The 13138-nt window shown below is 38.8% G+C and overlaps 2 protein-coding genes across 2 annotated transcripts; one reads left to right on the top strand and one right to left on the bottom strand.

The window, feature by feature from the left end:
• Positions 1 to 576: 576 nt before the first annotated feature.
• Positions 577 to 3100, top strand: LOC122086420. Its single transcript, XM_042655221.1, has 3 exons — positions 577 to 687; positions 1932 to 2450; positions 2536 to 3100. Exons 2-3 carry the CDS (start codon positions 2303 to 2305, stop codon positions 2802 to 2804), a joined length of 417 nt encoding a protein of 138 aa, XP_042511155.1. The 5' UTR covers positions 577 to 687; positions 1932 to 2302; the 3' UTR covers positions 2805 to 3100.
• A 2927-nt stretch (positions 3101 to 6027) lies between these two features.
• Positions 6028 to 12755, bottom strand: LOC122074184. The gene is made up of 5 exons (XM_042639044.1): positions 12608 to 12755; positions 10208 to 10549; positions 10017 to 10099; positions 6395 to 6450; positions 6028 to 6300 (listed from the first exon to the last, which is right to left on the bottom strand). Exons 2-5 carry the CDS (start codon positions 10377 to 10379, stop codon positions 6222 to 6224), a joined length of 390 nt encoding a protein of 129 aa, XP_042494978.1. The 5' UTR covers positions 10380 to 10549; positions 12608 to 12755; the 3' UTR covers positions 6028 to 6221.
• Positions 12756 to 13138: the final 383 nt, after the last annotated feature.

Below are 13138 nucleotides of genomic sequence, written 5' to 3'. Positions count from 1 at the left end.
TCACACAATCACAACCTGATACCATCTAAGATGTTCGTGTTTTCAGTTAATTCATGTCCCATGCTCCATTCATTATGTTGTTGTGTTTCACATTCTTTGGTATATAAAAGGCACATTATTAAAAAAAAAAAAAAAAAAAAAGCTTCTTCCAACGTCCTCATCTGTCAAGCTTTGTGCATACTCTACTTCTGACTGGGTTGGTGATGTTACAGATCACTAGTCTTTTACAGGCTTCGGCATATTTTTGGGAGATTCCTTCATCTCATGGCATAGCAAAAAACATTTTGTTGTTTCTCGTTATTGTAGTGACGTAGTATGTCTTAAGATTTTTTTTTATTGTTAACCAAGGTGTGGCTTATGTGCACCTCGACTAATCCTCGGGGAGATTAGCATAGAAACCCACTACCACGGTTTCCACTCAAATCCCAGGTACACAGATGAGGAATCGAACCTGAGACCGTGTGCCTATCCACACAATCCCTAATTTGCCCTAACCATCTGAGCAATCCACGGATAGGTATAAATAAATAAATAAATAATTATTGTTCATCTCATGGCCTGTCCAAAGAGATAATTGCATCAATGCCGCTACCCAAGGTGATGGAATGTGAGATTGCCATTGATGGAGGAGTTTCCAAGCAGTATGTCTTAAGATTATTTTGCTATGATAGCTCCTTCTTAATATAGGTGCATGTCTTCTTGTCTACTTCAACTCCACTCTTTTATAATAAGTGTCATTCAAACAAATCACAATGAAATCTTTTATGAAATGACCAAATATATCGAAATTAGTTCACTTTGTTTGTCACCATTTTCATCAAAAAACACTTTTTTTGCCATGTCTCTTTAGAATATCATCTGCACATCTTCTTACAAAGGTTAACACTTTTGTGTGCCTTTGCTTTCTTCTCTTCAAACTTCAAATGGTCCATCATCTACCATCTTGAGTTTCAGGTGGGGGCATTAGCTATAGCAATGGTGATTTGCTGTAATATCCTCTTTCCATGTATGGTCTTCCATTGCATCGGGCGATGTGGCACAATGCAATGGTGGTGATGGAACCTTGATGTGATGGTAATGATCTTTGGGCAATGTTGTCCAGAAAAATCCATCCAGATGAAGGTGGGATCCAAGAAGTAGGGAGAACTGTGAAAAAGGAGAACCAGAAAAGGGAGAATGAGAGCTGCCAATTCAAGAAGAGCCTGTGGGTGAGAGATCAAAACCGTGGGTAGGGGGAGAGAGAGAGAGATGCGTGAGTAGAAGGGGGCATGTGTGAGAGGAAATAGGGAGAGATTCTAACAGAACAACGAGAGAGAGGGAAGTATTCGTGAGTGAGATGTGGGGGAGAAAAACGAGGGAAAAGTTGAGGAGGAGAAACCGAGAGTAGGAGAGATTGTAGGGGAGAAGAGATAAGAGAGAAAGATAACCGTGAGTGAGAGAGATATGAGGGAGAGGGGGATTTTAGGGGTTGGTTAGGTGTTAGGACAAGGAGGATTTGTATTCTAATTTGGACAAGGAGAGAAAAATATGAGAGAAACTAGGAGAGAGAAAAAGAGTGAAACCATGAGAGAGGGGAGAGGCCTATGAACTCTGAAAGATGAAAGGGATGGGAGAAAAACTAGGGGAGAGAGAGAGAGGACGTGAGTGAAAAGAGGATGGTGGAGAAAGAGACAAGTTAGAAGGAGAGAAAACGAGAGTGAAGAGCTTTTTTTTTTTTTCCTGCTTTCTTTGTCGAACTTACCCTGCAATCACAATAAAATAGTAAAACGGATCAATTTAATGATGAAATCTAATAAAAGCAAGTAATTAAATAACAATACCATGTATAATTGTGACCCGATCACTCATGTGCAAGGTCCGAGGAGCGAGAACTACACAGCCTTTGGCATAGCATGCATTCTTGATTCTAATGCATGTGTTTTTCCCTATAGAAAACATTTTCTCTTAAAAGGGTTGATGGTATCATATTCTCCACAAAGTTTCAGGTAGAAAGATCAGATCTGTTTTGATCTCCATCCATTCTCTCCACTCGCTAAGAGGACTAAAAGAATTTTTCAAATTCAAAGATGTCTTCAACTCTTTCAAACTTTCAGAGATGGGCAGCTAAAGCAAATATACTCTTTCCATTTCCAACTCATAAAGAAACAATCCCTTCAAGGGTTCACGTTTGCCTTTGTCAATCACCTTTTAATTAGACTATAATGATGTGATTTCTCTGTCTTACCATTGCCTAAATAAACCCAACCAACCACTTCACGAAAACCGAAAGAAAATTTTGGTTTCTTCTTGTACACAATCAGTTATGAAGCTAAACTTGCTAGTTAGATGGCTTTTATTGATCCTCTGCTCACAAGCATTTTTGAGTTTGGCCCATGAAATCAATAATCCTACCCTCACAGATGCAGGTTCTGATCTATTGGAACAGCTTGGAGGAGAGAAGCAACCACTTGGTAGGATCATATATTTTTGATTGTTTGGAGAAGAACACAGAATTAAACTGGAAATTAATGATTGTACTTGAATTTGATTCTGCAGGTTCAAATGTGACGATTGGGTTAAATGAAGATCATGAGAAGAGTAGATATGAGGAAGTGAAAATCTTCAGTTTGAGTGGCCTTAGAGGGAGCTCGAGGGGGACTGGTGGTTATGGTGGCAGCGGTGGGAACATTAATCTACGGCCTGCTAAGACTTACTGGAAAAGTGATGCATCCACTCTCTTGGCAAAGCCTTCTTCAATCATCTCAGTTAATCTGGTGCAAGTCAGCATTATATTATTACTAGTTTTTTTCCACATCTTAGTTTGAATTTCTGTTTGATTGCTTCATCAATGTTTTAAGTATGGAATAAATAAAGATTGAACCCTTCTATTATGAAATGCAGGACTACTTATAACAAAAGTTTGGAACACAGTTTCAATTTTCTGTTTTGATTACTTCATCAATGTTGATCCAGAAAGGATAAAATGTGATCAAACTTAGCAGAACAGATCAAGATAGCTTGCCTTGCTTTTAAGCTCTTTCTCATTGATACTTTGTTTACTGTCCTTTTGGTTATGTAATGCTTCTGTAAATTTTCTGGGTTTTGATAGTTTTCAATCGGAATAATTTTTCCTTCATCCACGGTGTGATGCAGTTGCACGATGGATTTAGGAAAGAAAAATCTTTGATTTGATTTTCTTTTGTTTTAGAAACAATTTCTTTGAAATTAGTTAGTTTCTAATTTTAGATTAGTTTCCATTTTAAGTTAGTTGCCATTAATTTTTTTGATTTTTTTTCTTTATATTGGACAAGTAAACGATGGAGAAATTCAGTTTCTTTTTAGACTTGAAGAATACAAATTTTGGTATAAAACCATGACTGCCGTGAGTTGTTCTCCCCTCCCTGACTCTTTCTGAAATTTTCTCTTTCCCCTTTTAATCTTCTTCTTCCTCCCAACCCTTTCTTACTTCCTGTTGTTGAAGTTTCTGGTACTCTGTTTTCTGGGTGACAGTTGCAGCCCTAGTTAGAAGATCGATCTCCCTAGATACCCCCTCAGATGAGCCTGAGACTTAGGGCGTGAGAACCTCTCTCCTAGGCGACCTGAATCCCAGAGTTTCAGCCTCAAAGGTCTTTCCAATGGTGGGGAACAAGACCTGCAACTAAGCTGAACCCAAACCTACCGCCTGATCTGAGTTGTAGGTGCAACCGCTCCCTTTGTGTGCTGTTTTTGTGACACCTACCTGTTGGATTCAAGAGAGCACTAGATGCTCAACCTACGCCTGAAGTTTCATGGCCAATCGACAAGATTTAAAGGAGTTATGTGCATCGAAGCCTTGCTGGTCTACTGCCTTAGCTTGGTGTTCCATCGAGAAGAAGAATAAAGGTTCTCCTATGGGTTTTAAATAAACAATTGCTGTTATTATATATAAGCTCTCTAACTTTAAGTTCTTTATTAATACACCCCCCCTCTTTACTAGTTTGCAAATTACCCTTCATTCTTGGGTTTTATTTCTGTTTAACCCCATTACTATTTTTATTTCCAGAATTGATCCTTCTCTTTAGGATTAATTCCTGATAAGTCCTTAGTCAATTATTTCACTCTATAAAGCTCCTAAATTGTACCAGAAATTACAATATTGCCCATGGTTTATCTAGAGTGAACTATTTGGTTATTTAGTGGACCCTAAGCGATCCGATCCCTCAGATCCGCATCACGGTGATGTCACGCTATGATTAGATTATGAGTTCATCATTAACTTCCATTTGCATGAGATCAAAATATACTTCCCCATCCAATAAGAAGGTTAGATCCCATGGCTGAATAGATTCTCTCTTCACCAGGATGAAGAGAAACTGATTATGGTTGAAAGTTTTAGGGGGGATGCGTTGAGAGCAAGAGGAAGGGGTGAGGAAGAATTAAGGTGGCGAACTAAGATGGGTTGGAGGGACAGGAGACAAGGAGATTCTGAAATCGGGTTCATGATTGAACATATTCCATTGATTTGGTTCCAAATGATAATTCCAATGTTATATGAGTAAAAAAGCAAAAATGTCATAATGTTGGCAGCCTTTACCACCACCCTTTGTGGAGAGACTTTTCTCAAGTCTCAAATTGAACCTGCAACAACTAGATCACAATGGAGCAACTTTAACATTGTATTGAGGTCCAATAATTCTGTCCTATCATATAGTGTATGAGAATAATTTGACTTCTATTTTCTCCTTAAAATTATAATGAATAGTATTCCACATTAATAAAAACTAGTGCATATATTCACTTTGGGTTCACTTTGAAGTAACTTAGCTTTTAAAATTTGACAAGTCAGTCTTTCACATTGAGCAATGGTGACCATTCCTCTATGCTCGAATCGATATCTGAAGGTTATTAAAAGATTATTGTTGACTCAGATAATAAAGATGTATTCTTTTACGTACAAAAACGAATTACACCTTCCCCTCTATCTTTTATATCGATTCTAGAGGGTATTGTTTACTTGCCATCCTTTTAAAGAGGGCCCTATCGTCCATGTGTACAATGGTTTGACCCAATACTTATTTATGGATTCAGGAAATGTGTTGAACGCCTGCCATGAGTGTTCCACGTTGATGATGAATGAATCTTTCTTCCTAACAGGAAAAAAACGTCTCTTTCACATTGACCATACAAAACTAGGCTATATGCCACTAAAAGTTGAAGGCTTCAGTGCTTAGTGGGCTATTGACCTATGTTCTATGGGACATTATTTTGTTGACTGGCTCAGCCTTGCATAATCTAATAGTCTAAGCTGACCTGTGATGAAACTTTCTACATCAAAGACTTGGAACCTTTCTCAGCCCCCCGAGTGTAGTTTTGAAGTCAATCTTTCCTCTCTTGAACCTGGACCTTCAACTATTACAAAATTTTGAATTATTTCTTTGCTTTAATGCTAATCAAAATCTCAGCTGTGGACAGAGAATGAAGGAATTCCTTCACCCATGAGAGAATCTCCATTTATATATTTTAAACCTTTGAAGTTTTGCCGATGATATAGCCTTTGAGTGAGTTACTTACAGTTGATGTAATCCCTGTTCATTTGGCATTGTTTTCATGATGCTTAGCCATCATCCTCTCAAAGATACATCTGGTTCCTCTGCTCCTTTTCTCTAAGCACAAGGCCTGTGAAGCCATATGAATCAAAATTGTTCATGTATCTTATCCGTAGAAGATCTCTTGTTCCACTGCTCCTCTCTCTCAAAGCATGAGTGGGAAGATGTTTGCTCAAGACTTCCTGTGTTGAAAGGGAAGGGCATGATGGGGACCAAACAACAATGGCCATCAACACCTAAATAGGCAAATACAACGTTGCAGGCATGTACGTTAGATCAACTAAAACCTATGGTGGTCCTTTAGACAATGTGATAGCCCTTTAGTCTCACAACAACCATACGTCCAATGATATATTTTTAAAAGATACCTGGGAATCAGATGCCATGCAAATGAAAAATTGCTAGCCTTTGCTACATTCAATTACGCTTGTATCATATATTCATCTCAAGGAAGAAATGGAACTTGTAGGAATGTAAACATTGAAGTAAATCCATCCATTGGTGATCCTCAACAATGTACAAATGCAAACTGAATCTATTGCAGAAAAAGATAAGCTAAATTGCATCATAATCATCCCCACATGAGAGTCTACAAACTGGTAATAACTAAAGTCCAACATTATCCGACTCATTCAAAAGAAACTACCTCACAGCAAACTACTCTTCCTTGTACTTCTTCACAGCTTCCTCCAATTTCTGAAGTTCCTTGTAGTATTTACACATGCGGTACACACACCTATACCAGACTCAAATAGACACATCCAAACGTAAATATCACATAAATACAGAACTACAATTGACAACATAAAGATAGCTCAATGAACACCTACCAATAAAGAAGGCATGCACCTGCACATAAAATAACATTCTTCTGCGATTTGTATACCTGCACAACACCATAGCCCACAGCACTTTAATGAAGGTAGCAATTTTTAGGGGAAAGGATGTCTGAAAGTAATCCATAAGTTTACGACAGAAGTCAGGTACAAGAATACTCTGCCACACTCTTGCCAATACTGGTATCAAGTTGACCCTATAATTATTAGTTACCAACCAATAAACCCTTAGCAACTAATATGGTGGCAACAATTTATGTATGAGGTTTCCTGATAAAAGATCAACAAAACAAGAATAACAACAACATTATCATAGAGCATTGAATCTTTTACAATAGTAAATGCTCCCAAAATACAGTTAAATCAAGAATCAATAAGGAAATAAAATAAAATATAAAGAGAAACCAAGACTTAACATGATTCAGTGAACTCACTGATGTCCACAGATGAGATGAGATGTTTTTCTATTATAAACTTAAAAAGAAAACCAAATAATCTCATTCGACCCTGGTATGACCCAGTACATGCGGTTGTGGGTTCAGTATGGGCCTGTGGGACTAGTCAGGTCGAAGGCTTGGATACCCATCGTTAGCCAAAAAAAAAGAACACAAACAAACAAACAAATAAGAGGTTCAAACACTCAAACCTGATCCCGCAACAAACCTTTGTTTCACTGCTTACCGCTGCTGTCACACCTCTCCCTTCCCACTCTGAGATCCTGGTAAAACTCACGGACCCATCTCTATCTCATAAACCTAACTCTTATGTGATGGCTCAAAAAGATACATTCAGAGTTCTGCTAAAATATCCAAGGAGAAACCCTACTCTAACAATGAAACCCATTGGGCCAGCGCAATAAAAGCCAACCCAGTGAAAAATGTGACTACCTTAGTGTTTAGCATTTCAAAAGAAGCCACAAGATTCAATTAAATCTGATTAATATCCATTTACAAGCCTGGATCTTAGATGAGATCTTTTTAACTAAAATAACAAAAATAATGTCAGTTCAGAGTTAACATCTGACATAATCTAGATCCCGGACAGATTCAGGTATTGGTAATTGCTGGATAGTCTAGCTCAGTTCCAGACGCTTGCTATGTATTGCCATTCAGAAAGCATAAATTTGAAACCATGGATATCCAAGTCCAACCCATTAAACCATGAATTTAGGCCCTTGGACAGATAAGCGTGCCGAGCAAGGTTCAAGTCAGTTCTATTAGGATCATGAACAACATTTCTCTGATTTAGATCTCACCCATCCCAAGCCCCTAAATAATTTTTCTTTTTAAATGCACATGAAATAGATGCTACATAGTGAGCATGCATTAGATATAATAAGTTGGAAAACCAAAATAGCAAAATATTACTGCGGAGGCTTGTAGTCATAAAATAAAATAAAATAAAATAAAAAAAGGATCTTTACCCAGCGTAGAATTTAAGAAATTAGGGTATGGGAAGATTGGGAATTTAGAGGAAGACTCTCCCCTAAAGGTACCTCACTGCTTTAGGAACTCTTATGATCCTTATACCAGCCACCATTACAACATCAAAACCTTTTCTTCCACCAAGAGGGGTTCTAATTAATATTATGCATTTGTAAATATAGGAAATAAACAAAAAAACCAAATTTATAGAAGCAAGCACCATTAGAGAAGGAGAAAGCCTGAAACTAACTTTTCACCAGGAAAGAAGTATAGATCTTCCAAAATCACACCTGACCAAGGATTTAGTTATTGGGTATCCAAGATTGGCCTTATAGGACTGGATCTGTCAGTTTTTCCCTTACTTTTCACAAAAAAAAAATAACTTTTTTTTTACGATTTTACCCATGCTCCGATACCAATACCCGATCCGGATCAATCAAATTTTAGTATTGGTCTAAGCCAATACTGATATGATACGGCCGATATGTCCTATCCGATACCAATACTTAGAACCATGCGCCTGACAGAATTGATGCCCTACTTCCAGGATGATGTTGGCTATTCCAATTATTGAGTAGACAGGTCAAGGTCCAGAATGGCCATGCATCAAATTTCAGGCTTTCACATCTAGGGATGGCCAATTTCAACCCAACCTGCTCAACCCACCCAAAAACGCAACCCAATTAATAATCAGGTTAGGACAAGTCACCCAATAAGTCGGTCACTAAATGGATTGAGTTTAGGTTCAACATGCTAAATCATAAGTAAGTATCATGATCTAGGGATGGCCAATTTCAACCCAACACGCTCAAGCCATCCAAAAACACCCGCTTTCAACCCACCCAAACCCAACCCAATTAATAATTAGGTTAAGACGAGTCACCCAATAAGTCAGTCACTAAACCAATTGGGTTTAGGTTTGACATGCTAAATCAAAACTAAGTACCATGACCTGGGGATTTGTCTCTGAGGTCCCTTTCCTTCAAAAACTTTGGATGATACAAACCAGATGAGGTATGCTTAAACAAAAAAGCGACCAAATGTCTTGAGCATCCGGAAAGCGCTCTGCCTAGGACCTTGACAACTATGATGAGGAAACATTAGACATATCAGACAATACCACAGTCCATAAGTTCAACAAAGCCAACAAGTTTTGTGTGATACAGAAACTAAGGTCATATGAAAGAGCCCACAACATGTTAAAAGGCAAGTAAAACAAGATTGTATCATGTTATCAGAAAGGGGGAATGCTACAAGGGGAATGGATCAAACACACATTTCTTAGAGCTTCCCTAAGAGGTTAGGTTGTCACTCCTTCAGTCCTTCTAATGTTTCCATCCAATAATAATAGGCACTAGATCCGTACTTATTCAGGGAGGGGATTGAAAGAAGAGTCTCTTTGTTACAATTTTCATAGCTGTCAATCAAATCTTGCTCCCTATAGACGAAAAGGTTCATCCCCACCAATCAGAAGCAGATTGCATAGAGACCTCTTCCATATAATTCTTTGACGGCACCATATAACAAGATCAGAGTGGTCATTGTCTCACTAAAACCATTCATCCAATTCTTCTTCATCTTTCCATCCAATGAAACCTTCCTATTATTAACTTGGTCTACTATCCGATCCACATCTCAGGGCTCATCCCAGGACCGGATTCGGGTGCAAACTAACAAGATTTTCTCACCACATGACCTAGAATTATAAGAGCAATACATGGCCTTAAATCATCAACTCCTAGTTTTCCTATGGAAGAAATTGTATGTTGTTAGTGGATCACGAAAAAAAAAAATTAGTGTTTCTACTTCTGTTCGTTCACAAGTATATGTTCTAGCAATATGGTCTCGCAGGTTGAAACAAGGCAGACACCAAAGTAAGCATTCCAGGCCAGGCAACCACCAAGATTTTCTTTTGCTTCAAGCGTATAATTCGACGTTTCGATTTTCTGTAACACATATATTTTTATCTGGTCCTACAACATATTAAAATTCAATTGTTCATGATCAGTTTCAACTTTCATAATCATAAAATTGTCAACGCCTAAGAAACCAGCAAGCCAATCGGCTGGCCCTTGAAGAACTCCCCCACGTATATCAAACGTAAGCAATTGGATTCCATGCAGAGGACATACAATTCCTAACATTGTATTTCAGATCAAATACCATGAACAGAGACAATCAAATTGACTTACAGCTTTTTCGTATCGGTCTCTCTCTGTGGCAGTGCAGGCCTCAGAAGTGCACATCTGCCGGTGCTCGCTCTTCCAGTAGATGTCTGCAAGGGATCACATCCAAAACGAACCCAATTAAGATAAAGAGCTCCCTTAATTTTTCCATTCCCTAACCCTAATTAGAAGATAAAACCGATGAAGGGATAACAAACCTAAGAGCTGAAAAGCGGCAAAGGGAACGATGCCTACGGCCGGTTGGAGGACCAGCGAAACGAGGGAAACGATGCGAGATTTCAGTACATTGGGCGCCGGAACGGTCAGTAGAAGCGCCAATGCTGCCTCAGCTGCCACCACGTACGTTAATATGAGCCACTGTAAGGCCATTCTCTCTCTCTCTCTCGCTCTCTCTCTCTCTAATGAAAATAAAACTTTCTTCCCTGTTGGCTTACTAGCTTCCTGCTTGGGGCCTCTTGCTCAAACGGTAGATTGGTCCTTTTCTCCCTTCCGACTGACGCGGTTTGCTAACTTTGCTTAAGAACGAAGAATAGATAATACTTAGGTGCCGTTTGATAACACTCTGGGAGAATGTTTCTGGTGTTCTTCTATTCTGCGGGAATGCAAATAGAACAGAAATATGTTTGGCACGTCCGGTTCATTTTTTTATTCTCCCGGAATGAACCAATGAAAAAGAATGAGTAAAGAATACATTGCAAGAGTACCAAAAAGTTGCTTTTCTATTCTTTTATAAATTTAAAAGAACAAACCTATTCAAAACCCCACAATTTCTTTTCTCCATCTCACGACCAAAAACCCCCAAATCCTAAGGAGAGCCTGCAATAGGTTTTCACTCTCGGTCGCGGCTTCCTGCAACTGTCGCCGCTTCCCTGCAACGGTCGTCGCTTCTCTCGTCTCGGTCGCTGCTGCCCTCTCTCTCCTTCGCCGCTTCAACGGTTTCTCCTCTCGGTCGCAGGTTGGTCGCAGGTCAATCGCCGCTTCCTTCTATCTCTCTCTCGGTCGCAGGTCGGTCGCAGGTCGATCGCCGGTCGCCGCTTCCTTGCCTTTCACGATCAAAGCCGCCGCTTCCCTGCAACTCATGATCAAAGCCGCCGCTAAAAGAAACAAGGAAATGAGCTCACCGTAGCCGAGAAGCACAGAGTTGAGAGAGGCAAAGACAACACAAGCGAAAACGTATCTCTTCGTATTGTTGGTTCCAACCTGTTGACGATGATGTGAGGCGTCTTCGTTCTCTGTGAGCTCCGCATCCATCCTCATGTATTTATTTTTGGTTCCCAACGGCAAGTTAGAAAACCCATCTCCATTCCCATTTTCTTGAAGTCCCACAAATCCCATCTCTCTATGTTCTGTATACCCAAAGAAGATGAGAGAGAGAGAAAGGGAGACCCCAGATTTTATTTTGCTTTCTTGGGCTTCTCAGCCCTTGAATTTAATCTCAGAACAGAAACTATAGAGCTCCAGATCTAACTTCTAAGGGGAAGCCCGAGGGAAGACAAAGACTATGTCTGTGGTGTCGACATGAAGATTCGCTGGCTCATGGGTCCCCACGGAAAGCTGCTTTCCTACAAACCTGAGAGCAAGTGGGGCTTATGTTTATTTCACTCGTTAGGAAGCAACCTTGTTCCTAACTCCCACTGGCCAAGCCATGCCTTGACCTGATCTCCATATATTTTCTTATTCAAATAAATTAATCAACCAAGGCAGAGTTGACGAGTAACATTGAAAACTCACGATGTTATAAAATCTTGTTAAAAACTGGAATTATGAAAAATTTATCACAAAATCTTGTTAGAAACTGGATAACTAACAGCAAGATTTAGTTTCTTCAGCCCAGAGACATTCGCATATACAGCACACATAAACTACATGTGTTATAAATTCAAGGGAAGGCAGCTAAGCACTAGCTTGAAATTGGGACGGTCTGTCTGCCAGGTCCTTTAGTATTCAGAAGAAACAAATCAGGTAGGTAGGCTTGAAATCAGGGTAGTCAACGCTCACGGGTCACAAGAAGATGGTGATATTGCGAGTACTTCTACTACAATTCATCAGGGCAGTCAACGTGTACAAGGAAGACATATGAATGAGCTAAGGATACAAATTGCAAATCAGATAGCAGTAGATAAGGGTTACCTCCTGATTTGATTGTTTATGTAATAAAATTTCAAGACACCTATTTGCAGCTATGATTTTTATTTTGTAATTCCTATAAACTTGAATAGTAGACTTTTGTTTTCTTATTATGATAAATGTGGAAACTCTTTATGTTTATATTTTATTATTTCCTTTAAGTAATAGTATTTTAAAAGATAATTTCATAAACAAATTATTTCCTTATTTAAGTTAAATTTGACCATAATAGCATGTTTGTAATTATTGATTTCATTGTTCAAAAGTGAATTTTCATTATTGTACTCTCCAGGAATAGAAGTGTTTGTCAAACGTTGTTTCTGTTCTTTTCCTGTTCTAAAGCCATTTCTGAAATAGTTTTACCAAACACTGTTTCTATTCCCCCAGAGTGTCTTCACAGCATGGAATCGAAAAAGAACACTTCTGTAAAAGAACACTCTCCAGGAATAGGAAGTGTTATCAAACGGCACCTTAATCTCTGAAATAGTTGGGCAAACATGGCTTGCGGAAGGATGAGAATTCCATCCATTGTTCATAAAACCTTACCATCGGTCGAACCAAAATGATTATTTTATGGTGTTTGATTCACACTTGAACTTCATGTAATCTCTCTTTTCTTTCAATTGGTTTTTATTTTAAGTAGAATCTAAGTGTGAATCAAACATGGAGAATCACATGAAGACCTGATCCAATCTTGTTCTTGATTCTCGTTGAACCAAGGATTTAGGGGATGGATATCAATCCGACACCAATCTGGATCGGATCGAATCGGTGGGTATTGATAGGTTATACCCTGCTTTTTTTTTTTTTTTTTAAAGTACCATTTTTTTACTATTTTACCCCTGAAACGATGCGGATACCAATCCAGATCGATTAGGGCTTGGGGATCTGTTTCAGTCGATACCAATCCGATACGAGACTGATACTTCATACCATGGGTTGAACTCAACTTTTCTTAAAAATGTAAAAATAATTAAAATTACAAAATAGGAAAAATAAGC

This window comes from Macadamia integrifolia, chromosome 1 (genome assembly GCF_013358625.1).
Source record: "Macadamia integrifolia cultivar HAES 741 chromosome 1, SCU_Mint_v3, whole genome shotgun sequence".
Lineage (NCBI taxonomy): Eukaryota > Viridiplantae > Streptophyta > Magnoliopsida > Proteales > Proteaceae > Macadamia > Macadamia integrifolia.
Note: the sequence above shows the minus strand (reverse complement) of the source record. Positions and strands in the feature narration are given on the sequence as shown.

What these genes read in the sequence shown, in the direction of transcription:
- LOC122074184 (XM_042639044.1), bottom strand. Translation starts at nt 10,379, where the DNA reads ATGGCCTTACAGTGGCTCATATTAACGTACGTGGTGGCAGCTGAGGCA. An exon ending in TGCCGCTTTTCAGCTCTTAG is followed by an intron (nt 10,100 to 10,207) that starts GTTTGTTATCCC and finishes GATCCCTTGCAG; the next exon opens with ACATCTACTGGAAGAGCGAG. An exon ending in GGTGCATGCCTTCTTTATTG is followed by an intron (nt 6,301 to 6,394) that starts GTAGGTGTTCAT and finishes AGTCTGGTATAG; the next exon opens with GTGTGTGTACCGCATGTGTA.
- LOC122086420 (XM_042655221.1), top strand. Translation starts at nt 2,303, where the DNA reads ATGAAGCTAAACTTGCTAGTTAGATGGCTTTTATTGATCCTCTGCTCA. An exon ending in AGGAGAGAAGCAACCACTTG is followed by an intron (nt 2,451 to 2,535) that starts GTAGGATCATAT and finishes TTGATTCTGCAG; the next exon opens with GTTCAAATGTGACGATTGGG.